The 25,904-nt window shown below is 40.7% G+C and overlaps 1 protein-coding gene across 12 annotated transcripts in view; it reads left to right on the plus strand.

Moving 5' to 3' along the window:
- Positions 1 to 25,904, plus strand: part of FARS2 (phenylalanyl-tRNA synthetase 2, mitochondrial) — a 524,473-nt gene that overhangs the window by 174,883 nt on the left and 323,686 nt on the right. For all 12 annotated transcript variants that reach the window (XM_059399371.1, XM_059399372.1, XM_059399375.1 and 9 more), the window contains one exon: positions 17,195 to 17,326. In XM_059399371.1, coding sequence (XP_059255354.1) covers positions 17,195 to 17,326 — 132 coding nt within the window. The remainder of the gene's footprint in view (positions 1 to 17,194; positions 17,327 to 25,904) is intronic.

Consider the following 25,904-nt stretch of genomic DNA (forward strand, 5'->3'; position numbering starts at 1 on the left):
GCCTCCTTCCTTAAATGCTTAGTATTTGTGTTTCTCCTACACGGTTATTTTTTATTCTTTTCTTCTCCTGTCACCTGGTTTAGTTCTCCCAGGCCCTTTACCCTTCAACTGGATAATTCTTTATTATTTTTTGCCCCAACTGAGTAATTCTTATTTATCCTCTAGTGTCAACTCTGATGTCCACCAACCAGGAACATTTCCTGGTGCTCATGCTGAGTCCTAGAGGAGCTGCCTCTTCTGTGTGCTCATCTAAACTCTCTTTGGGGGTGGGTTTTTAGTTTTCAGAGCAGGAAGCACTGTCGTATTTCTGGCACATTGCGGTCATCACAATATTGAATACGTGAGACATAATCTCTTGTTTTCAAGGAGCCGTGAATCTTGAATCCCTGTGAGAGACAGGGAAACATGAAGTGTTATGAGAGCTCAGAGGCGAGGCACCTCCTCTGAGATTTGGCACGTGCCCTGGGATGAAGGATGTCAGCTGACACTATTCGTTGAGAATAAGCACACAGCAGTACAGCATTAAGGAATAAAGAACAGAAGAAAAAGGAAGGAAATGGTCAACAGAAAAAAAACTCATGTCCACTGAGAGAGGGTGGTGTCCAATCAGAAAAATTAAAGTTCTCTTTTCTCTACTTTGGAATCTTTAACAGGTCAATTAGTGCTTTAAGCCTCAGTTTTCTTTGAACTTTTAAAAGCCAAGGTAATAATACTTGTTTCCCATGAGAATAAAATGAGATAACATATGTGAAAGGTGCTTCGTAAGGAAAAAATGTTAAATAAATAAATATGAAAAAAAGAAGGGAAGAAAAATGAGGACATGGCAATAAAAACAGAGAGCTTGTGAATAAATATAATACAAGGAACAATAGTTATGGTTGATTTGTCTTTATTTTGTCTAAGGATATGAGATATGGCTCCCCACCAGGCTGGCACAGAAGCCAAATGGGTGTCGCTGGTCACCTTCCTGTGCCCTCTGAGCACCAGCAAATATTTTAAAAAGAAAACAATGTTCTAGACCTTGTATAGATTATAAAATCTTCCCAGGGGCCTTGAGGATTATTTTGCTGAATCTGGTTCTGAATTTCCTTTATGTGATTATTTTTAATATTTGTATTTGAATAGCATTCAAAATCATGCCTTGAGGTGAAGGTTTCCAGGTAGCGAGCGGTTTTCCTTATAAAAAAACATTTCTGCAGCATATGATTTCTCTGACTGTGGTGCCTAACTTACATAATGGGCATGCTCTTGTTGAGAATCTTAACTTTTGAAGGAGCCGTGAAGTTGCAGCTTCTCTATTTCAAACATTTGCTTTATTTTAAAAATGCTATTAGCTTAGACTTTTAGGCTTCAGATTTCATTACAGATCAGAGTCGCTCTTTTATAAATCTTTGAATTCACTTTTTGTTTGTGAGACAGAGTTGCAGAGTTGTGGAATGGCATTGAAGTAAAAAACCAACTAGCTTGGAGAATACATGTTGTTCAGTGCACTAAAGTCTATCTGTGATAAAAAGCCTTTTATATTTTCTTTCCCTCCAACCATGAGATTATTTTTAACCCCATTCACACGGTAGCCAAATACCCTGAAAATCCTTTAAGACACTTTCTTGCGTAACCCCGGCATATCTTTGCCGTGTGTATTGCCAGGGGAGCTGTCGCCAGGAGGGGTATGTGAGCCCGTCCCCAGGTGTGTTTACATGTATAGACCATCTGCTAAGATGTTTCTCAGGTTGGATGCTAAGCAGGGTGGGAAGCTGCGTCAAACCCAGGTCCATCTTATGAACTACAGGGCAAGGGGCTGTTAATCATAGGAAACAGGTGCCATGTGCTCTCCTACAGTTCACGCTGAATCTTAACAACTCCCGCAAGACTCTTGGCTGTTTCTTCTGCACTCGGAACAGAAGTGCCATGTTCCTACTTCAGGCATTTCAGAGGATCGTTTAACTCTTTTTGGGGGGGGCGGGGGTGCTAGTTTCTGAGCAGACCTGTCCAGGTACAAACAATCTGGGTGTCATTTAGATTAATAATAGCTTTAATTATTATAATGACAGCGCTAGAGGTTAGACATTTAACAGTGTCAAAGGCTGCACACAGATTGTTTTGTTTCGACCTGCATTTGTGATTATAATCTCCATTTTTTTTTTTTTAAACAAGGGAACCTCCACACGGAACAATGCAGTGCCGTGATCACACAGCCGGGAAGTATTAAAGCCGGTTTTCACCCCATTGGTCTGATTTCTGGGCCTACGTTAGAGGTTAGCTCTTTTGAAAAGATTGAATGTTTATCATTTCAGTAATATTTCAGAGACTGTGAGGTCTAAAAAAGCCGTGATCTCAAGACAAAAGCAAAAACAAACAAACAAAGCAAAACTGGGCGTCTCCCTAGGCATTTTCTTGTGACTCTCCATACTCCTACTCCTATAGCTAGCTGGGGTAGAAAGCCCTCTTTGCTGCATCATACAGGATTACATTTTAAATACCAAACATCATTTAAAACTTCATATTCAGTCTTTCTTTACTTAGCCAATGAGCAGTAACTGCCTCAGTAGGGCTCACAATTATCCAGCGATTCATTTTATATTTGTTTTTATGGTCTAAGCCTGCTTTCCACTTTTTTGATGTTGTTGTTATTAGTATCATCTTCCTTTGTTCTTGAAAAGCAAAATTAAAAATCAGAACACACTGTTTCCTTGTGGCAATTTGTTGTTATTACAGCTGCTTTAGTTTCGGGTTTTTTTTTTTTTTTTCCCCTGCCTCTCCAAAGCAGGTTTATTATTTTCTGCTCACATTTCAGTTGCGCCAGCATCCTAAGGCTGAGCGAGGTTACCAGTTTAGAATCAGAAATAAAATAACCCTTTAGACTGTTTTCATGCTTCTGGCATTCGCTGCCATTTTTAACGTTTCTAAATTGTTTCCCCAATATTTTATATCCGATTTGGCAGATCGTTTCTTTCAGAACAACTAAGGTGGGGGTTTAGGATTTCTAACATTTTAGTTTCACTTTCTGTCCTTCAGGATTTACAGCCCTTCTTTGGCACAGTCTTGCTAAACACTGGACTTAGCATTTAGAAGACATTGGCCTCATAGCACAGTTTAGATGAGCTAGTCTGATGGAGAAACGGACTGTCATCCTCTACTGTTGACTAGATATGTTGCCGTGGGCAGGTCTCCTACCTTTTGTTTCAAATAAAAAAAAAAAGACCTGTGATGGCTTTTGAGGTGCATGTCCCAGGATTCCCTCCAAGGACCTGGCTGTTGGGAGTGCAGACGGCTTCCAGCTGTCGGTCGGTTCCCTTGGGAATTGCCTCAACTGGGGATTCCCTCCTCGCTCAGGAGCATGGCTTTCCCAGGGCTGCCCACATCTAAAGACTGGTTGTGGCAGAAATAGAAGGGACCAGCATTTGACCCACCGCCCTACCATGCCACCATGATATTAGGCCACAATGCCACGAGCCCACTATGGGGCAGTTTTGATGGGCTAAGTTCCAGAGCTGTGACGAGGTTAAGGCTTTGTTGTGCCTGATTGCAGCTCACTGACTGTTCCTTCTGCCCCAAACTGTTGTCACCTTCTTCCTCCGTAGTTGTTGGTATCTCCAAAATAACCTTTTTATCAACCCAGCCTACATATGGTCTCATCCAACATAAATATTCTAGGGCTCTGTATTGTGAATGTTGTCCTGGTCAAGACTAAATCAGTTGTTGGGGTGCTTGGGTGGCTCAGTGGGTTAAGCCGCTGCCTTCGGCTCAGGTCATGATCTCGGGGTCCTGGGATCGAGTCCCGCATCGGGCTCTCTGCTCGGCGGGGAGCCTGCGTCTCTCTCTCTCTCTCTGCCTGCCTCTCTGTCTACTCGTGATCTCTCTCTGTCAAATAAATAAATAAATCTTCAAAAAAAAAAGAGTAAATCAGTTGGTAATGGTAATAAAGGTCCCTTGACTTCCGTATCTTTTCACATGTGTTTTTTTCTATCTATCAATACTTGTTAATATAAATTAAGTGAAAGTAGTTGAGAATAACAATTGGGTTTATAGTTGTTAATTCTACTTTGTTCCTAAAACTGAATCAAATTAAAAAAATTTTTTTAAAGATTATTTATTTATTTATTTATTTGTCAGAGAGAGAGAGAGAGGGAGGGAGCATAAGCAGGAGTAGTGGGAAAGGGAGAAGCAGGCTTCCCACGGAGCAAGGAGCCCAATGTGGGCCTCGATCCCAGGAACCTGGGATCATGACCTGATCCAAAGGCAGATGCTTAATGACTGAGCCACTCAGGCACCCAAATTTTAAAAAATTTAAGCATGTTACTTTGATGATTTTTAAATCCGCTTGTTTGGGCTGTCTGGTGTCTGATATGGAAAGGGTTGTGTTTCTCAGAGTACTCCTAGGAAGTTAAGTAGCAAGGCACTTTTTGCCTTTGGCCAGTCCTAAGTTGCCTGGCTGACTGGGGCTTGGATGTTTTCCAAGCAGGCTGTACTTATAATAATTTTGGCTGACATGGTCAACTTCTATGAGTCTTGGAATCACTAGCTATGAAATGGGGATATGGAGTAACTAGTGTCATATCCACTAGGAGTGTTCAGAGGAAATACGACATCACCTAGAATCCGGTGGAAAGAGACCTAAGACAGTTTTTTGTTTTTTTTTTTAATATGTCTGGTAAATGGAGAAAATTTATTTTATAGTTGACATTTCTGGCCAAAGAAATTGGTACAAGGAAACCTATTGGGAGAAAGCTTGAGATAGCCATGATTGAATTGAGCTGGAATATTTTTAAGGAGCCTAGAAAAGTCCACAATTCTCTGATTGGACAGGGGCTAGGGAACAGGTTCCCTACTCTAGACAAGTAGAATGTTGAAATTGCTTGGGGTTTTATGTAAATGAAATAAAATTATTGGACCTTGAGGTACAGTGAAAAAAGTACTTAAAATTTTAGGGATACTATAATCAAGGTGACTAACGTGCCAGGAACTGGACCTGTTACTTAGTGTTTCTGCTTGTAGGTGGTTGATATACAGGCAACCAGGAAAATGTTAAGATTTATGGGAGAGGGAAAGTTCCTTCTCTACCTTTTAGGTTCCTAGAAAGTTCAAATTCTTGCTTCATTTCTTTAACTTCTTCTGTGGCCTCTCTTGTAACTCTAGCTCTGTCAGAAATGGATAATCAACACCAGTCTAGTTATCTAAACTCTGTTATCAACCGCTCTAATTCCTTTGCACCTTTGACTTTCTCTGCTTTCTTGATAAAGACCTAACCTTGAATTGATACTCAGATCAACTTTTTCTGCTTCTCCCTGGTCTGCTCACCACCAGTCTCTTTCTCAGTGATGCCAGAGCACTCCCATCTCACCTTTCCTTCCTGTTAGAGGAGAAGCTTGTCTGTTGCACTAAGAATGATCAGGTGACTAGGTGTGAACTTCATGCGTATTTGGCCTCTTGGTCTCATTCTTAGATTCCTGCTCATTTTCTCTTAGAACCATGTTTCCTTAATTATATGTTCTTTCAGTGTTGATTCTTTTTTCTCCTTCTTTTTTTCCTTTTGAATAGTTTCCATTGCTCTGTCTTCAAGTTCAGCAATTATTTTTTTCTGCAGTGTTTAATCTGCTGTTAATTCCAGCCATTGTTCCTTTCTTATTCATTCTGGTTGTTTCAGTTAGGGTCTTTTTAATATCATTTTTGTCTCTACAAAACATTTTCAATCTTTCTCTTAACTTCTTGAACATACTGAATACTGCTATGATACATATTTCAGTGTCTTTTTTCTTTCTAGTACTTATGTTGTCTGTGTCATTTGTTATGAATCGTTATTTATTTTTCTCTACATTGTTTTGTTCTTCTTTGCATGATAATGTTTTGTGGAATGCCAGGGAGTATTAATTTTACCTTGTAATGCTATCAGTATTTTTATATTCCTCATAATATTCCTGAGGTTTGTTCTGGGATTACTTAGAAATACCTTAATCCTTTGGCCCTTCTTGCTAAGTTTTGTTAGACAGGACAGTGTAGGGTTTCAGTCCACAACCAATGTAAGACCTGTTTTAATACTATAACTGATAAACCATTGATTATTAGGTTTTCTGCTTGGCTTTAGGAACTGGCAGTATTCTTGGTCCTTGTGAGCTCCCAGAATTATTCCTTCTAACCTTTTTTGTATTGTTTGTTCTCTGGCGTTGGGTAGGTTCAAGCACTGACAGTATTCGGTTGAGTCCTAAAGGGGTATTTTCTTTTTGCAGATCTTCATGGTTCTCTGTCTATATAGTCCTCTTCTCTCCTTCAGTCTCTCCTACAAATCCTTGTTAACCCTGATTTGTCCACACTCCTAGCTCTGTCTCTTCAGCTTGGGAAAAGTTCTGGGTTTTCTGTGTTCTCTATTGGGGCAGTGTTAGGGCTCACCTCCCAGGAATCAGTTCCTTTGGTTACTTGATGTCCAGTGTCTCGTGTGGCATTTTTTGTTTTAGTTTTTCACATGGAAGGCTAAAACTGGTTCATTATTCCATGTTGTCTGGACATGGAAGTCTTTCTTTTTCATTTGACACTGTGACTACTCCTTTTTTTAGATGTAGATTTTCCTCGACTTATGGGGTTACGTCCTGATAAACCCATTGTAAGGTAAAAATATCCCAAATAGAATATGCATTTAATATACCTACCCTGTCAAACACCAGAGCTTAGCCTAGCCTACCGTAAATGTTCTCAGAACACTTACAGTTGGGCAAAATCATCTAGTGCAAAACTTAACTGATTAAAAAAAAAAACTCTTGAGTGTCTCATGTAATTTGTTGAATGCTGCACACTGAAAAGGAAAAAACAGAATGGTTGTATGCATATAGAATGGTTGGAAGTGTATCAGTTTATCCTTGCGATCTCATGGCTGACTGGGAGCGGCATTTTGCTGCAGTGCATGAGCCTGGGAAAAGATCAAAATTCAAAATTGGAAGTACAGGTTCTACTGAATGCATATCACTTTCACTCCATTGTAAAGTTGAAAAATCATAAGTAGAAGACCGTAAAATAAGAAAAGAAAGAAATATACCTTTTCTTATTTTTCTTATACCTCTCATAACTTACTCTTTTTGTCTTTTTTTTGGCTTCTTTTTTGATGATGCTTAATGTTTCTAACAGGAATTCTTTGAAGCTGGCAGCTGACATTTTCCTTCTCCAAGCAGAATTTGATAGGGAGATTGCTAAAATCTTAAAGTTTTGATGTTTTAGATCAGGTTTACGAAAAGATTGCCTTATGATTTTTTTTAGGACAACTCAGTGAATTGTGTTTTATCTCTTATGATATTGGAAGCATACTTATTTTAAATGTCAGGTTGTCTTTTTTTTTTTTTTTTAATTTTTTGAAGATTTATTTATTTATTTCAGGGTGAGGGAAGGGGCAAATTCTAAGGAAACTCCCTGTTGAGCACAGAGCCCTCCATGGGCTCAGTCTCAGGACCCTGAGATCATGAAGCTTGAGCCAAAACTGAGTGTCAAATGCTCAACCAAGTGAGCCACCCAGGCACCCCTAAAATATCAGGTTGTTTTAGAAAATTAATCTCATCTGGAGTGAATTCATGTTTGATAGTTGGTTGTGTTGGTTGGCTTACTTAGCATTAGATTTATTCATGTACTTTAGAATTTTGGTTTGCAGGTACCTATTCATAGTGGAGGATTTTTGTGTTTTTCTTCATTTCTCTGTTTTCCTCCCTCTTGTCCTCTCCTGCTTTGCTATTTCTCCCTTACGTGTCTTTGCAGTTGGTTTCCATGTAGCTCACTAGGCCTGAAATCCAGAATGGACTTAGAAAGATCTGTCAGTTGTGCTAACTAGCTCTGATTTAGGGGATGGCCGATCCAACATCTATGGCTTGGATCTCTGAGCCTATAGCTCTTTAGACCTCCTGCCCCAGGCTGTATTTGGTGAGTTTTTGTTGCTCTTGTTTTACGAGCATGGAACTTATTCCAGTCCAGCACCTGACTCTAAGCTTTTAGCTTCCCTCTGATCCCAAGCTAGTAGTACGTTATCCTTCTGAAGGCAGGCTCCTGGCTCCTTTTCCTGAGTGTTGACCCTGAGCCCTGCAGCACTGTGCTTTCTCCCCTCTCATGGTTTTGCATTTCTGTTCTGCTTCTAGCCTCTGGAAGCGTTTCTTTTACCTTTGAATGAAGATTGTTCCTTTTTGGTTTTTTCCTTTTTATCATCCCTGTTGTAATGTGTTAGAAAAACAAGGAGTCTGCTGGTGTCATCTTGGTCTTATGAGGGCCACTTTGTGTGGAAAGCCAAGTTAGTGTAGTTTTCGTTGTGTGCCGCGGTGGAGGGCAGCATAGGGCTTTATTGTCTGACACCTGGTTTTGAATTCTGGTCGTGGCATTTACTGTGTAAACTTAGATACGTAAGCTGTTGGGACCACCATTCCTTCTTCTGTGAAATGAGCATAGTGGAAGTTACTGAGCAGTGTTCATGCCAGCCTTATACCAGTGTAAGGATTAGAGATGACACGCAAAGGATTTAGCACAGCATCACAGGAAAATGAACAGCAAATGCTGATTACCTTAGGAATGCAGTAGAAATGCTTATTTTTTTCATATTTTTATAAATAAAGGTGAAAGATTATTAAATTATTGCCTGACTTTCAGTGACATTAAATTAAAAATCACCCATTTGGTGTTTAGTTTTTCACGTACTTTTCCTTAACTGAATTGTCACCCAAATTCTGTGAGTATTCTTATTTTAAGCAGCATGGAGGCAGTGAGGGTAAGGAACTTGCTTGGCTAAAACAGTGGAGCTGGGATTTAATCCTAGACCGAGGCTCGCTCTTTCCATACATTATGACCCACATACCCTTGTCTCTTTGATCAGATTTGTGGAGGGTAGAGTGTGAGCGTTCTGTCTAGAAGGTTTGTCTGTGTACCATCCTTTGAGAATGGTTGGTGAGAAATGTTGAGGACCAAAGGGCCTGTGGCTTTTTGGCTCACCCTAAGCCAGATTGCTGTAAGCTGGCCCCTCTGCTCCCTGCATAGCCAGAAAACAGTCACTTATCCTTGTGCGTCTGACTCCATGCCCACGTTTGGAAGGAGGGGTCATTAAATTGTGCTGTGCTCCATTTTTCAACCCATTGTGAAGTCTAGAGATGATAATATCATTTTCAGATCTAAGCCCTAATCAAAAGAATGCCTCTGTCCCTTGTTCAGGGCAAGAGCCTGAAACAACATTTCACCACACCGGTCTTTCCACCAAGTGCAAGATTGTAATGATGATAATAGCTGTGTGATCAGTTACACTCTCACTGTTGGTGATAGAAAATTCTAGGTTTTTCTTTTTCCTTATTACTTTGGGAATGTCTTAGCCGAGGGAGTCATTGTGGCTGAAATAGTGCTGATAGCTTCTGCTGTATGCTGTGGAGGTCCCACACCAGAGAAGTTTATTGCCTTCTTTCTCTCTCCGAGAGGGAAAAGGTAATGTTTACTATTAACTGTGTAGTGGGACCGATTCTATTCCACTTAGCAGTCTGCAGTCCTGGACTTCAAGCGTATGTGGCTCTGTGGACACACAGGATATCATGGTGTGCTAAAGAGTCACTGTTGGCGTTGCCAGGTTTCTGAGGCCCTGTATGGGGAGTTTGCTGTAAGATGTGAATGACTTCAGGCTGCTTGGGGGGTGGGCTTTGCGAATGGAGTCAACATTCATATTCCCAGATGGCTGCCTCGAGCCATGTGGTTACTTAGTCCAGAGGATACTCTTCTTGTTTGTTGGGGGAGAGACAGGAGACACAAGCAGACAGCAAGGTTGAGGAATTCAGCAGGAACCTGGGAATCTTGTCCATGGTGCTCAGCTGTATGGGAGCTGCACAGGGAGGTCAACCTGGGTGGTCTTGTCTCAGCACCCAGCAGATACCCTGAATGTTCAGGCCGGACTTGAGCTCGGGTTTGACTCTTTTCCTAACTAGTTACTAGTTGTGTGTCCTTGGCCCTCTTGAAGAATATTGAGTTGATGGGAGTGCAAAATGGTACAACCCCCACAGAGGACAATATTAGAACTATAATGGCATTTCCTCTTTGGCCAGCAGGGTAGTTTGTTGCGGCAGTGTTATTCCAAGCAGTATGATGGGTATAATTCAACTATAAAGGTCTTCTTACATAAATGTGGCAGAGCCACTTGCTGGAACACTGTGCAGGAGAAAGGAAAGGAATGAGGAGGTACGTGCTGTGTGTGTTCAGGTGGAGAGGGCTCTAGAACGTATCATTAAATGAAAAAAGCCTGGTGTAGAACAGTGTACAAGAATGCTGTCTTTTATATAAGAAAGGAGGAAAAATAAGACGTCCGTGTTCATATTTGCTTGTATCTATCTGGTGATAAGAAGTTCAGGTCTAAGGGAAGGGTCTAAGAGGAGGCAGTAGGACAGGGACAGGGATGCAGTGAACCTTTAACTGATGCCTATTTTTCTCCAGTTTTATCTCAATAAATAATAAATAAATAACTGACATTATAATGTTGTAATAGTGTAAGGGACACAAAATAATGACTTTGTGTGTGTATATATTGTGAAATGATCACCACGATAAATACATGGTCACAAAAGTTTTGTTCCCTGTGAGGTCACTGAGGCTCTATTATATAGTAAAATGTATCCTCTCACAGTATTTTGATTTTGAACCCTGTGAACATATTATCTATTAAATTTTTTTTAGAGAAGGAGGAGGGGGAGAGGCAGAGGGAACGGGAGAAAGAAAAGCCTAAGCAGGTGCCACCCCCAGCTCGGAGCCTGACATGGTACTCAATCCCATGACTCAGAGATTGTGACCTGAGCTGAAATCAAGAGTCGGATGCTTCACTGACTGGGCCACCCAGGTGCCCCAAAGTAATTTTTTTTTAAAGAAAGCTGTTAGAATAGAGAGATGTTGAGAAATCTGAAAAATAAAAGTGCCTGTATGCTGCTTGCTCTATTTTCAGTTTAATTAAACAGAGGCAGAAAAGATGGAATTGTCAAGTAACTTTGACAGTGGTGGCCAGGTAATTTCCCTAGTGAGACTGTAGTCATCAAGGATGATCTTAGTTTTTCTAAGAATTTATTTCTAGCCTTTCATCCTCTTTCTCCCCACCTTGCTTTCCTTCCTTGGATGGAAAGGAAGCTGAATGCTGTGCCAAAAGCGTCAGGAGCAGCCCTGGTTAGCAGCGCGCGACGTTCTATTTCTCGGCTACCAACCAATGAAAAACCTGCTGAAAAATTAATGCCCCATAGCTTTTATTAATTGCATATTTGTATAGTCAGTTTAAAAAATTATCTGCTTCAGTGGAGGGAAGCTTTGATAGGATATATAAAATCACGGGTACATGTTCTAGTTTGGGCCATCAACCTTTTAAAATCCAGATTCTCACACTTCTGGGTGGTGGGTCTGATAGCAAAGTCTCATATTTAAATATAAGGGGTATGGGAAACATAGGGAGACTCCCTCAGTGAGCCAATAAGTCAGGACAGTGAACTGTATTATATGAGATCTATGATGAAGGTGGGTTGGGGGTGGGAAGGAATGACACCTGTTTAATGCTTACGGTACGTCAGGGCGGTTAAGCACTGCAACATCGAAAAGGAGACAAGGGTTGGTGGGAGGACACTCCCACACATCCCTTTTCCCTGTGTCCCTGCAATGATTTTCCAGGGATCCAGCAGTAAAGAGGCTGATATGCAAAGCAGATGAAATGCAGTGCTGCCTTTCCCGTGCCCCTGGTTCCCTGTGGCTGGCTGGGACAGGTGCTACCTCACCAGAGTGGGGAGAATTAGACTTCTAGCTACCCCTCTCCAGTTTGAGCTCACAGCGCTACGCTGCAGGAATTTTCACTAATCATATCTGAGGTCCCAATTGATTTTGTGCTCTCGTCATTTTTTTTTTTTTAAGATTTTACTTATTTATTTGACAGAGAGATATAGTGAGAGAGGGAACACAAGCTCGGGGAGTGGGTGAGGGAGAAGCAGGCTTCCCACCGAGCAGGGAGCACCATGCCAGGTTTGATCCCAGGACCCTGGGATCATGACCTGAGCCGAAGGCAGACGCTTAACCAACCAGGCACCCAGTGCTCTCTCTTTATTCCTACATAAAGTTAGCATCCTCATTTAGGAGAGAAAGCACAGTGAGTGTCCACATTGCCAAAGAGGATCTCTGCCTTTGGGAAAATCTGCACTCCTCTTATAGGTTCTTTATCAAGACCCTGGTGAGATAGCCGGCATGATACACAATGGAAAGAAGAGGCAGTCTCAGAGAGGTTAATTAACCTGCCCACTGCTTCACAGGAAGAAGGTAGAAATCTGAGACTCACATCAGGTTTGGTTTATTCTCAGGTGTTCTTTCTTCTACTTGGTTTTCAGCTAAAAGTGAAGGTGTATAATTTTTGACAGGTGCTATAGTCTTGCAGAGTTCTAAAGTAATTTTTTAAAAGCTATGAGTTTCATTTATAAATATGGTTTAGTAAATCATTAAGTCCAAACCAACCAACTAGGGAAACAAAAAACAAAATAAAAAACTTTGGCATTATTTTCCATTAGATATATAACACCTGTGCATTTAATTTCCTTCTGTCATCCCAGTAAGAGATTGGGTTAATGCATGATGAATCCATATGATTTGGACACGCTTTCAAAATTTTCCTCTAGTAATATGTAACACAAAGTAAATAGTCTTTAGTGGATTTTTTTTGCTGACTCCTGATACATGGCATGTGAATTAAGTCATACTAAGTTTTTAGCTGGCTATTCAGTATCACATCTTTTAATACAAGCTGTATGTCAAGATGCTTTTTCAACGCATTATATTATTAATTCTTACTATAGTTTTGAGGTTATGGGGAGAAAACAAGAAAAAAGTGTAACATAAAAATATTCAGTAAGGGGCACCTGGTGGTTCCTTTGGCTAAGTGGCTGCTTTCGGTTCATGTCTCATGATCCCAGCATCCTGGGATCAAGTCCCGCATCAGGCTCCCTGCTCAGCCGAGTGTCTGCTTCTCCCTCTGCCTGCCACTTCCCCTGCTCGTGCGCTCGTTGTCTCTCTCTCTGACAAATAAATAAATAAAATATTTTGAAAAAAAAGTATTCAGTAAATGATTCCACTGCTAGTGGTTGAAAAAAAATTAATGTGTCAATGTGACTGGAATTTAAATTGTTAGAAAATATAAAAATTATGGTGTTTTGGCAAAAACTACACATTAACTAATTGGATTTACTTTCAAATAAGGACCATGTGTGTTTGAAATAGAGCTACTGGCTTCCCCAAAACTGGCGTTTCATATATTTTTGGTTCTTGCCTGATGTTGTGGAGGAAGCAGAATTTAAGGACTGAAGTCTTTAAAGAAGTGGAAAAAAGATGATAAATGGTGTATGGATTTGGCATTCTTTGCGAGGTCATATAGATTTAAAAAGGAGACTTTTAACAAAGGATCCACAGAGGTGAAGAGGATTAAAGATGTTCTAACCGCATTGGATGTAACTTTTGCTAATCTGTTCTCTTAGATTCGGTGATATTATTGTGAATGGGTTCTGTTCCACAAGGGAGTGATACTAATCATCTTCATGTATTCTGAAGAACTTTGGTTAACTTCCTGCCTTTCCACACTGCGGGTGGAGTTTCAGTGTGGGGCAATTACTTTCCTTGCTCCAGACAGATGCCTAAGGCCAGGACCTGAGCAAGAAGAAACCCAGGGCCGGGGTGACTCAGGTCTGAAACCAAAAAAGAGCAAGGGTTGATGCAACCAGTACACGGACATTTGATCCTAAGAATTTATGTAACATTAAAAACACTTTAATCCAAAGAATCATTTTTCTTACTTCTAGAAGTGGCCAAAACCCTTCAGTAAAAGAATGTTCCCAGAGAAGGGGCGAGATCTTCCATCCCTTTCCAGTTCATTCCTCATGCTCTGTTGACACTGTGAGCACCAGCAGTGCAGACACGTGTGTGGAGAGAGTCCTGTCTATGCAGGTTTCACTTCCCATAGACTTTATGCAGTAGGGCTTTAGTTTGAGCTTAATACAAATTAATACAAATTGAGAATAGAATTACTTTAATCAACACTTGTGATTATTTTCAGGGCTTAGTAATATCTGAAATAATCTTTCTCTCTGACTAGACAGGGGACTTAAGGTTTTACAGGTGTGAGATATAAAGCAATATAAACTAAATTCTGTGTGGGGCGCCTGGGTGGTTCAGCCAGTTAAGCATCTGTCTTGGGCTCAGGTCCTGATCCCAGTGGTGGGATCAGTCTCCCTGCACAGCGGGGAGTCTGCTTCTCCCTCTCCTCCCCACCTGTGCTCTCTCTTACGGTCTCTGTCATTATCTCTGTCTCTCTCTCAAATAAATAAATATAATCTTTAAAAAAAAAAACCAAAACCTAAATTCTGTGCATTTAACTTGTCCAAAGGAGTAAAATAAGGATATGCAAGGAAAATTAATTTGTGTAGACCTCACCTAACTCTGTTCCAGTTGATTAATCATGTAAGGAGAGAATCATACTCTTAACCCTGAGCACTTATCCTGCTTTTGGTAGAATTTGATCCAAGCCATGTAAACAAAATTGGCTTTTATAAATTGTTTTCACTAGGTGATTTGTGCTTATCTGCCAGGAGTTACAAAAAAGAGTGATAAAAATGGTTTCTCTGCTAGTCCGTCGGTACTCAGTTATAGATCCCAGTGCTTCACACATTTCTGTTGTCCAGCAGGACTGCCCCTGCAGCTTTTTAATAAAACTGTGGTGGTGGGGGAGTGCGCCTGGGTGGCTCAGTGGGTTAAGCCTCTGCCTTCGGCTCAGGTCATGATCTCGGGGTCTTGGGATTGAGGCCCATGTTGGGCTCTCTGCTCAAGGGGTAGCCTGTTTTCCCCGCACTCTCTGCCTGCCTTTCTGCCTACTTGTGATCTCTCTCTCAAATGAATAAATAAAATCTTAAAAAAAAAACAAAACAAAACTATGGCAGGGGATTGTTGGTCTCAGAGATGGACCAACACACAGGTGTACTGATGCCTTTTTCCTCAGAACTTAGGGGTGAATAAGCACCTGCTTTGCACAAAGTGGCTTCTGTACAGAAAAGTCAGAGCCACTCAGGGGACCTGAAGACATTTCTCCAGAGGCCTGCAACAAGACCAGCTTTTCTCCCCCCATTAGAAAAACTGTTGATGAAATTGATCCAGTAATAAGGAGGGAGCTAGGGGCGCCTAGGTGACTCAGTCCATTAAGGATCCACCTTTGGCTCAGGTCATGATCTCAGGGTCCTGGAACCGAGCGCCACGTGGGGCTCCCTATTTAGTGGGTAGCCTGCTTTTCCCTCTCCCTTTGCCCAATCCTCCCCCTCTCTCCTACCCTATCCCCCCCCCCCCCCCGCCACACACACCCAGCTCATGCTCTTTCTTGAGCACAAGCACTCTCTCTTAAATAAATAAAATGTTAAAAAAAAAGAAAAAAGAAACTATCGATATGTGAATCATGGGTGAATCTTAAAATCATTCTGCTGAGTGAAGGAAGCCATACCCCTCCCTCACAAAAATACATGCTGTATGATTGCATTGTTATAAAATTCTAGGAAATGCAAACTCCTTTTGTAGGGACAGAAAGGAGATCTTCAGTTGCCTAGGGATGGTGGGGTGAGGAGAAGAGGTAGGGGCAACAGGCAGGTTGGTAGGGTTACAAAAGGGCACTAGGAAGCTTTTGGGGTTGATGCTTATGTTCATTATATTGATGGTAGTGACAGTTTCATGGATATATACATGTCAGCGTTTGTCAAATTTTGCACTGTTTTATGTCCAGTGTAACATTTGTTTCAGCATATGTGTGACAAGAGGGGGAGGTATGGTATTACTCACTTGTTACGGACAGCAGGTAAGTAAGAAAATAAAGGCAACTCAAATGTTCTTAGAACAATGAAACAAAAATCTACCTTGTCCTTTGTCATCTGGGGCATAGGAAAGACTCCCATGTTTCATAATTCTGTTCCCATGTGCTCTTTGATTCTTGAAATACCTCCTTTTGATGGGCAGGGAATTATATTTTAGTGGCCAAGAGCGTGAGTTTTGGAGTCTGGCAAACTTGAGTTTGGCCTAGTCACCTGCTAGCTGTGTGCCTTTGGGCAGGACACTTGACCTATCTAATTGTCTTTTTCCTTACCTATGAAGTGGGCTGACAGAGGCATAGTAAGTCCTCAATAAATGGAAGCAAGTCTTGTTATTATTTTTTTCATTTCACATTCTGATTCCCACAAGATTTAAAATACAGATAGACTTGGGTGAGAAAAGACAGTATTTTCAATTCATAGGAGGTCATGTTACCATGGAGAAATGGAATCAGGAGCATTGCTTAAAGAAGAGGAGAAAGATCATTACACGAAGTGAAGGGAGCGTGGGCAGGAGACCGTAGTTGATTTGTCAGCTGCCTACTTTTCTGTGTTCCTCACGGTGGGCATCTTGCTACCATGTGACCTTCTCATCTGCTTTTTCTGTTGTTAGTGACTTCTGCTCTTTGCAGACTTTAACTTTTTAATTCACTAGTCTTTTTAGTCTTTTTTAACTTTTTAATTCACTAGTCTTTCCCTTTGTCAATTAATATCATTGTTTATGAGTGCCATGTTCAAGATTGCTTATTGAGAAATTTATTCTAACATGTACTAGTTCACTTGTTTAGAGGTGTGAATATTTGTCATTCCTCTGTAGAAAAAAATTTTGACTTTATAGATGTTTTGCTTACCCTTAGCTGATGTTATTTAATTTTGTATTAGTTCTTATAAACTTTATTTAAAAAATACATATATATACTTATGGAAGTGAAAGTTGATTAGTGTATCCTAAATTGGTCATATTGTTGATAAGTAAGTTTGCAGCATACATAGTAAAACTCCTTTTTCTTTAACTCTGAAAAGATATCATTATCACTTAAAGAACTAGCAAAATCACCTGCTCTCCCATGATCTTGACCTAATTTTTTCCCTCTGCCAGGTGTTTGCAGGGATTTGACAAGTGATTGATTTGGTTTTAGAGGGTCCTGGAGCTGCACAAAGTGTTTTTCATATTGAAAAAGACATGCCCAGTTTTTCACAAGTTTTAAGATTTATTGCCTCCCCCTAACGTTTTGCAAATGAGTTTGTTTGCTATTTATTTTACTCAGTGTCGTAATTGTCGTTAGCCGAAGGGCAAACTTGATCATAAGGAAGGATAGACTGCCTTTTAACACTATCTGTTTTTATTGGCACCTTTGCAGGACTGGACATTAGATGGGTAGACTGCTACTTCCCTTTTACTCATCCTTCCTTTGAGATGGAGATCAACTTCCATGGAGAATGGCTAGAAGTCCTTGGCTGTGGAGTGATGGAGCAGCAACTGGTGAATTCAGGTAGAAAAGAATCCAACGTTTTATTTATAGGCTCTCTTAAAAAAGACTTTCTTCTCCTTTAACTTACTTTGCATACTCATTTTCATATGCATTTACATACCCCTGTGGGGATTGCCTCACCATCTTTCTCTCCTCCTGTTGCCCTCCAGACTTATCCCTGACACTTAACTCTGGAAGAACTTAATTTCTCACATCTAATTTCACAAAGATTTCTTGTTTTTGCAGAGCTTCCTCGTTACCATTTAAATGTTGGGCTTGCACTTCCTAATTTCAAATTTGTTGATATGTTGCTTTGCAATTACCCGTAGACACTCAACGCACATCAGAGGAGTGCAGTTTGTCAACTATTTAAGAACAAGGCCAATGTATAATCCTTTTTTGTTCTTATTTCATTGATAATAGTGCCCCAGATTCAAGATATTTCCGAAACCACAACAGACTACAATATCAAAATACTCAGACCTTTAAAGTTGTGTTGTTTACTGCCCTGGTGTTGGCAGTGCTACCTGTTGGAGGTTAAGTGGGAAAATGAGGCTCTCATTAAATCCTACCCGTATCTGCAGGCACTTCAGAAAGATCTTTACAGCTCTTCTCTGCAGGACCATTGCATAATAAAAATGAGTATTTCTCAACTTAATTTCAGGCTATCTTTTTTTTTTTTTAATCACTATCTGAATGTAAATAAAGATTATTTTTTCAGAGTATCAGTCCTCCATGGAAAGTCAGTTGGGATTGGGCATTTGAGCAGGAGCTCACTGCATAAGCAGTAAGGGGAGGGAAGCTTATGTGGACCGAACTGTGTCCCTCCTCACTTCCCAGAGTAGGACATTTGCTCTCTGGCCTTGGAGGGCAGTGGCTCTGATCACAGGGCCTCGTGCAGCTGAATGCAGAAGAACAGGCCTTCTGGATGACTAAGAAATGTGAAGAGACCATGGGTAAGGTCATGGGGTTGGAGATTAAGGATGGACTGAGACAGAAGAGATGAGTGGCCGGGAAGTACAAGATTTGTGAGACCGGAGGCCTGGTTTTCCCTTTTGGCTTATAGGTAACCTCTGCCTGCAGAGGCCTGGACTCAGCTCACAGAGGCCTTTCCATTCTGCCAAAGAAGCCTGGTGGAAGGCGTAGCACAGTGCCAGATGCTTCTTGGATGGTTTTCACTTATTTGAAGGTCTGACCTAGACAAGAGGGATAGAGAGGTCACATTATCAGGGGCTGTGAATAGAAGTTGTGAGGCTTAGACCTGGGTGTCTGTCTTAAGTTTTCTGTCATTTGACCACTGTCAAATGTGTCTTTGGACGAGTGGCTTATTAGCCCCTGTGAGTCTTCGTTTTCTCATAGTTAAATGGGCACAATGATATCTCCCTCAGAGTTTCATTATGAGGATTAATTGAGGTGATACGTGTAACATGCCTATTACCACAGGGTCTGGCACATAGTAAACCTTGACTAAAATTAATTGCTGATGTTGTTTTTAATTTTTTTCCCTCAATGGTTAGAGCCATTTATCAACAGAGAATCCCCTTAAAAAAGGAAATATTTAACCAGAGACTGTTCGCCTATCACAGAACTGATTTCTAACTAACTGGGACTCGATTACCTCTTTGATCTTAGTCATCTTAGTATCCATGATTCTAGTTTGAGAGATTTTAGAAGGAAAAAGAAAATTAAGAATAGTAAAAGACAACAGGACAATCAGACAGTAGGTGTGTAATACACTAATCTTAGTAGGAAACACAAAATATTAGAAGCAAACATGTAAGATTTAATCTCTTCCTGAGTAGGACCTAGTTCCGAATACTACTGTGGTGTTTTTGTTTATTTTGTTTCTTAGAAGATTTCGAGGAACCCAGGCTTCCTCCCAGAAGTGTGTGTTGTCAGGGGCCAGAACTGGGCTGGTCCGGGGACGGTACATGTCAGTCGTCCCTGGGAATCGTGCTTCCTTCTGTCTTTTCCAGTATCCTTGATGGGTTTTTATGAGGTTTATTCATGCAGTAATTGGCCGAATACAGTTATCTGAAACAGGTTTCCAAGTCATTACTGCACATTAATGAGACTGCTGTTCTACAAATAGATCAGCTGTGTCAAGTACACTTGAAGGAAATGACAAAGTGAAAGGGAAAAAAAATAAACAAAACCAAACCAGGACATCTGAGATGCAAATATTTTTGAGAGGTTCACACTCCTGGTAGAATGTGCTTTAAGTTGGTGGGAAATTGTACAGATAAAATTGAATTTAAGTATCTTGCGAGAGAGAGAGACAAGAAAAGGAAGAAGAGACGATTTTGTAAAAGAAATTCTGTGTGGGCTTTGCTATTTGAACTTGAAGTTATTGTGACAGAGTTCTGCTCTGTGTTCTCAGACTTGGATATGTTTTGACATCTGGAGTTAAAATATTTTAAACTCTGTGCCTTGCAGTCACTAAACCACAGGCATTATTTGTAAGAACAGCTAATTTTCTGTTTTCTGAGTTCCTGTGGCTTTGAGAAAGGCAGACTGTGCACACCTCATCCCTCTAATTCCATTTTGCTATTCCTCCCATCTCTGCTCTGACATTTTGTTCCTTCCCAACGAAACCCCCCCGCCCCACCCCCGCCTGGTCAAATAGAACTTCCATGGGCGCCTGGTTGGCTCAGTGGGTTATGCTCTCAGGATCTTGAGTTCAAGCCCTGTGCTGGGCATGGAGCCTACTTTAAAAGAAAAAAAAAATGACCTTCCAAGAAACACCAAAATGGATGTTTTTTGATCTCCTTCTTTAGAGGTCTCATAGAGGTGCAGGTAAATGTGGAAGGAACTGGAAACCAGAGAAGTCCCGATGGGACGGTGATCTAGCTGCCACACCTGAGCCCTTCCTGTAGGCCAACACCTCACTGAAGGCTTCACAGGCTTTCTTCTGTTTAGCCTTGAGAACAAGGCTCTGACGTAGATGCTGGCATTATCTATCCCCCTTTACAGAGCCTGAGAAATGTGCCGTGCTGTGCTACCCAGATGGTAAACTGTGTGATTTTTGAAGTGGCTAGAAATCCATTCCAAGCAAACGATTGTGTCCAACATAGAATGAAGAAATGAAACCAAATGAAACAAATGACAGCAAACCGAGCTCTCCTTGTTCTCTTTTATTCGTGACACCTATAGAAGGGCCCGGCCATCATGTATGTTATCTCCTGTGATAGAAGGCATTTAATTGAAAGAGTGAAATGAGATCGCTAATATGAACAGTCAGCCAAAACACTTTATTATACATTTAAATTGACTATGGCATTGATGTAGTTTTTTGTATTTTGTTTTTCCTGGAATAAGATAAAGCTCTTCCACATGGCTTATAGAATTGTACTTTATTTCTTCTTCTTTAATTTATGGTGTCTTCACCCTTACCTTCACACTTCTTAGATTTAGTAATTGTGATATGGGTGGTGACTCTTGCCATGATGATTTGATTCGTTTTTCCTTGAGGAGATGTTTTGAGGGCAGCACTGAGTCACGTCCCCGAACACTACACCCTTATTTCCCGTTGGGCTGACTCAGGCTGCTAATGCCTTTTCAGGTAATATATGGAGCACAGACGTCTAAAAACATCGCCAGGGGTGACTGTAGGCTGTGATCGTGCCAGAAAGGAATTTACCATTTATTCGGCCCTGTGAAACGTAGAAGATTGCGCATAGGCCAGGGGATAGAAAAAGCCCTGTGGTGGGAAATAACTTTTAAAAACCGGAATCTCTTTCCTTACCCTTTGTTCAAATTTAAAAGCGAGCTCTTTGGGGGAAAACTTTGTAAATATGTACATGAACAGTTTCCAGTTTTAACAGTCGCCCTTTGTTGCTGTTCATTTGCCGGTCACATTTTTCTTGAACTCCTCTAAGGCTGTAGAAAAGCAAAATAAGCGTTGTCTCTCCTTTGGGAATAGCACAGCATGCAAAGACATACAGATAAGTGATTACAATACCATGTGGTAAGTATTTGTATCAGAAGTACAGCGGGCAGCCTGGCGAGAATGGAGAGGTTGGAGAAGATTTTGCCCACGCCTTGTTATGGTTACTACATTCAAGATGGAATGCTGGAAATATGGGTATTTGAAATGCATGTCCCGAATAAGTTAGGCACCTGTATGCAAGGAGTTGTGTACTTGATGTACTTTGCTTGGATGTCCGGGTGGCATATCTAATGCTTCTTTTCCTACAAGAGTGAAAATCTACTTCCGGTCTCTTACACTCATGGGTAGCCAATCTGCAGCCTCTACACACACCCGTGACATTCAGTGTAGTAATCTAAGCTGGTGAGCTTTTATTTTTTATTTATTGTATTTATTTATTTAAGCTGGTGAGCTTTTAGATGGCATCAGCCAAGATGTCTGTCTATACTAGGCATATTATTATATACAAGCAGACTTGCCATTCATCTGCTCATCATCTTTTGTATGTAAGACACTGTGATAGCCAAAGAGGAAGGCATGAAAACCGTAAGATGTGACATCTACATGTAAAATGTTGAGTGTAGTAGAGAAGATGAGACTATATAATTAGAGCATGGTAACGTAAGTGCCATTCATGAGATGGAGGTCTGGTTGTAAAGCGGGAATTCTGTCCATCAGTGACATCAGTGGAGGTATCAGAGAGGACGTGGTATTTGAACTGGGCCTTAAACAGTGGTTCTCACGATGTGCCTGGTAATGACCTGGAGGGTCTACTTAAAATGTCTGTTTGCATCAGGTTCTGTAGGTCTGGAATGGTAACTGAGATGTGCATTTCAAACAAATACCCTAGCTAATTCTTGTGAATGATCAGACCTTGCTTTCAAAAACCCTGTCTTTAAGTTGAGTATTTTCCCCAATTTTGGGGGTTACAATTGAAGTATAATGAACTACTATGTTTAAACTATACAGTTTGATCCATTTTTTGCATATGTATACACTCATGGAACCCTCACCGCTATCAGGATAATAAACATTTTCATCACCAACCAGAGTTGCCTTGTGCCTTTTTGGTGATCTATCCTTCCTTCTACCCTGTTGCTGGGCAACCACTGATCTACCTCTGTCATTATAGATTAGTTTGTATATTTCAGAGTTTTATATAAGTGAAGTCATACTGTATAGTATTCTTTATATTTTGTTCCTTTCTCTGAGCATAATGATTCTGAGGTTAATCCATGTAGTTGTGTGTGTTGACGGACGCTGTACGCCTCATTCATTCCTTTTTGTTGTGTTGATTGACTGTATGGATATGCTCCAATTTGATTATCCTTTCATTTGTTGATGGACATTAAGTTGTTCCCACTTTTGGCTCTTACAAATAAAGCTGCTATGAATATTTATATAAAAGTCTTGGTGTGCCTATATTTTTCCATTTCCTTTGAGAAGAAACTTAGGAACAGAATGTTGTATAAATGTCAAATAGATCAATGTAATTGAATAGTGTTCAGCTCTTTTATGTTTACTGATATTTTTTGTTTTATTTTATTTTATTTTTTGGTCTTCATGGTCTATCAATTTCCCAGAAAAGAATGTTAACATTTTCTACTATGATTATGGACTTGTCCGTTTGCTCTTTTATTCTATCAATTTTTCTTCATGTGTTTCAAAGCTGTATGATTAGATGTATATGCTTTTATAACTCTTATGCCTTCTGCATGAATTTCCCCTTTTATCATTATGAAATATCATCTTTATCTTTGGTACTTCTTTTTTTTTCTGGAAGTCTGTTTTATTTATGTTCAAAATACGCATTCTAGCCTCACCTCTGTTGTCAGTTGTCTTCATGTTGTTATAGTACATGTATTATGTCTGCCTACGTTGAACACCTCCCCAGTCAGTGTTAAGACTTTTTGTTTATTTTTATTTTTATTTTTTAAGATTTTATTTATTTATTTGTCAGAGAGAGAGAGAGCAAGAGTGAGCACAGGCAGCGTGGCAGGCAGAGTCAGAGGGAGAAGCAGGCACCCTGCGGAGCAAGGAGCCCGATGTGGGACTCGATCCCAGGACTCTGGGATCATGACCTGAGCCGAAGGCAGCTGCTTAACCAACTGAGCCACCCAGGCGTCCCAAAGTCGCATGCATTTTAAAAGTACAAGAGACTATAGCTCTCTGTTCTATTTACCTATAGCTGTTTGCAATTTCTCTTACTCTTCCTTCATTCCTGAGGATGCATGTTTCCTTTTGGTATTTTTCCCATTGGTATAGAAAACTTCTCTTCGCATGTCTTATAGAACATGTGTGTTGGTAATGAATTTCTTAGTGCTCCTTTATCTGAGAAGGTCTTTATTTATCCTTTTATTGAAAACAGAATTCTGGATTGACAGACCTCTTCCTCAACAGTGGAAAGATGTTGTTCCATCATCTTCTGCCTCTGCTGCTTCTGTAGAGAAACACAGAATCTTTTCAGTCAGTGTTCACCTGTATATAATGTATTGTCTTTCTTTCTTTTTTTTTTTTTATAAAGATTTTATTTATTTATTTGTCAGAGAGAGAGCGAGCGAGAGCGAGCACAGGCAGACAGAGTGGAAGGCAGAGTCAGAGGGAGAAGCAGGCTCCCTGCGGAGCAAGGAGCCCAATGTGGGACTTGATCCCAGGACACTGGGATCATGACCTGAGCCGAAGGCAGCTGCTTAACCAACTGAGCCACCCAGGCGTCCCTGTATTGTCTTTCTTTAACTACTTTCAGGATTTTTTTTCTTGATCTTTGGTTTTCAGCAGCTTAATTTTGATGCATCTAGGTGTGGTTTCCTTGGCTTTTATGTGTTTTCAGTTTCATTGAGCCTGAGTCTATGCATTTATGTTTTTCACCTGTTTTGGGAAGTTTCTGATCATTATTTCTTCAGATCACTTTTCTGTCTCAATGTCTTCTTCCTCCCCTTCTAGAACTCAAATTATACCTATGTTAGATCTTTTGATTTTGTCCCAGAAGATCCCAAGACTCTGCTCACTTTTTTCTATCTTTTGCAGTTTTTCACTAGATAATTTCTGTTGATCCACGGTCATGGTCCTGTATCACTTCCACCCGGCTGCCTTGGTCATCAAAATATATTTTTAAATTTCAGATTACTATTATTAGTATTTAGTTTTAAAATTTTTGTTTTTTAACTTTATTTATTGGTTCCTATTTCTCTGCTGATTTTCTTATATTTTCATTCCTATCAGTTGTGTTTTTCTTTACCTCATGGAACATAGTTACAATAATTACTTTAAAATATCTGTTTGATAGGGCGCATGGGTGGCTCAGTGGGTTAAAGCCTCTGCCTTCGGCTCAGGTCATGATCCCAAGGTCCTGGTATCGATCCCCACATCAGGCCCTCTGCCCAGCAGGGAGCCTGCTTCCTCCTCTCTCTCTCTGCCTGTCTCTGCCTACTTGTGATCTGTCTGTCAAAATAAATAAATAAAATCTTTAAAAAAAATATTTGTCTGATAGTTTCAGCATCTGGGTCACATCAAGAATGAATTCTCTTTAGAATTGATCACATTTTCTTGGCTCTTCGTCAGATAACTCTGTTATGCTGCACCTTGTAAATGGTCAGTTGTGTGTACTCTGTCCTTTTTTAATCCTGTGATAACTATTGATATTTTGTTCTAGTAGAAGGTCACCAGGTGAGGTTTAGGCCTTAGTTCTGACTTGCTTCCTATGGGCAGTGATTTGGGTCTCAGTGTAAGTCTTAGTTCTGCTGATTTGTGTCCTTCCTGCGCATGTGTGCTTCGGGGGTTGGTCTGCAGCTTGTGTGAATGGTTCATATCTTAGGTCAGTTTTCTTAGCCTTTGCTATGCTGGCTGTGGTCTGTGCTGTGCCTGTGTAGCTCAGGGGTAAGGCTGATACTTGTGTAGGTAGAATTAGGGCATCCGCTTCTGGGCTCTCTCCACTCCAGCTCACAGAAGCCTTTCCCTGCATACAGGGCAGGTTGCTCTTTGAGTGTCAGCTGCCTGTGATATTGTGCAGCTCTCAGCTGGGGCCCACCTTTGGGGCAAAAACATGGGAGAAACGAACAAACATGAAATTTGTCCTATGTAGGTTGTTTTTCCAAGTTTTCACTTTAAATCAAAATTTATTTACTTTTCATAGTGCTCTTTTAGTTTGTGTGTGTGTGTGTGTGTGTACTTGTCCAGGAATTTAAGTTGTAGTGAGAGTGAGTCATAGAGGGCTCATACCCCCACAGTGGGACCAAACTCTAGGTTGGACTATGAAGACACCCCAGGTACAAGGGTGATTGCATGACAGAACCATGTGGTGCTGGACAACTGTGGCTGGGTTGGTTCCACTTATATATTCAATCCTTCGACTTTATTTTTTTAAAAAGATTTTATTTATATATTTGAGAGAGTGCTAGTGCGGGCCTGTGAGAGTGTATGCATATGTGTGTGTGCATCAGCATGGGGAGGGGCAGAGGGAGAGGGAAAGGGAAGGAATCCCAGGCTGGCTCTGCCCTGAGCATAAAGCCCCATGTGGGGCTCGATCTCACGACCCTGAGATGATGACCTGAACTGAAACAAAGAGTCCATCACTTAACTGACTGAGCCATGCAGATGCCCCTAATCCTTCAACTTTATTCATCAAAATTAAGCATAGCGAATTTTTAAAGTAAAACTACACTGAGATCATCT

This window comes from Mustela nigripes, chromosome 5 (genome assembly GCF_022355385.1).
Source record: "Mustela nigripes isolate SB6536 chromosome 5, MUSNIG.SB6536, whole genome shotgun sequence".
Lineage (NCBI taxonomy): Eukaryota > Metazoa > Chordata > Mammalia > Carnivora > Mustelidae > Mustela > Mustela nigripes.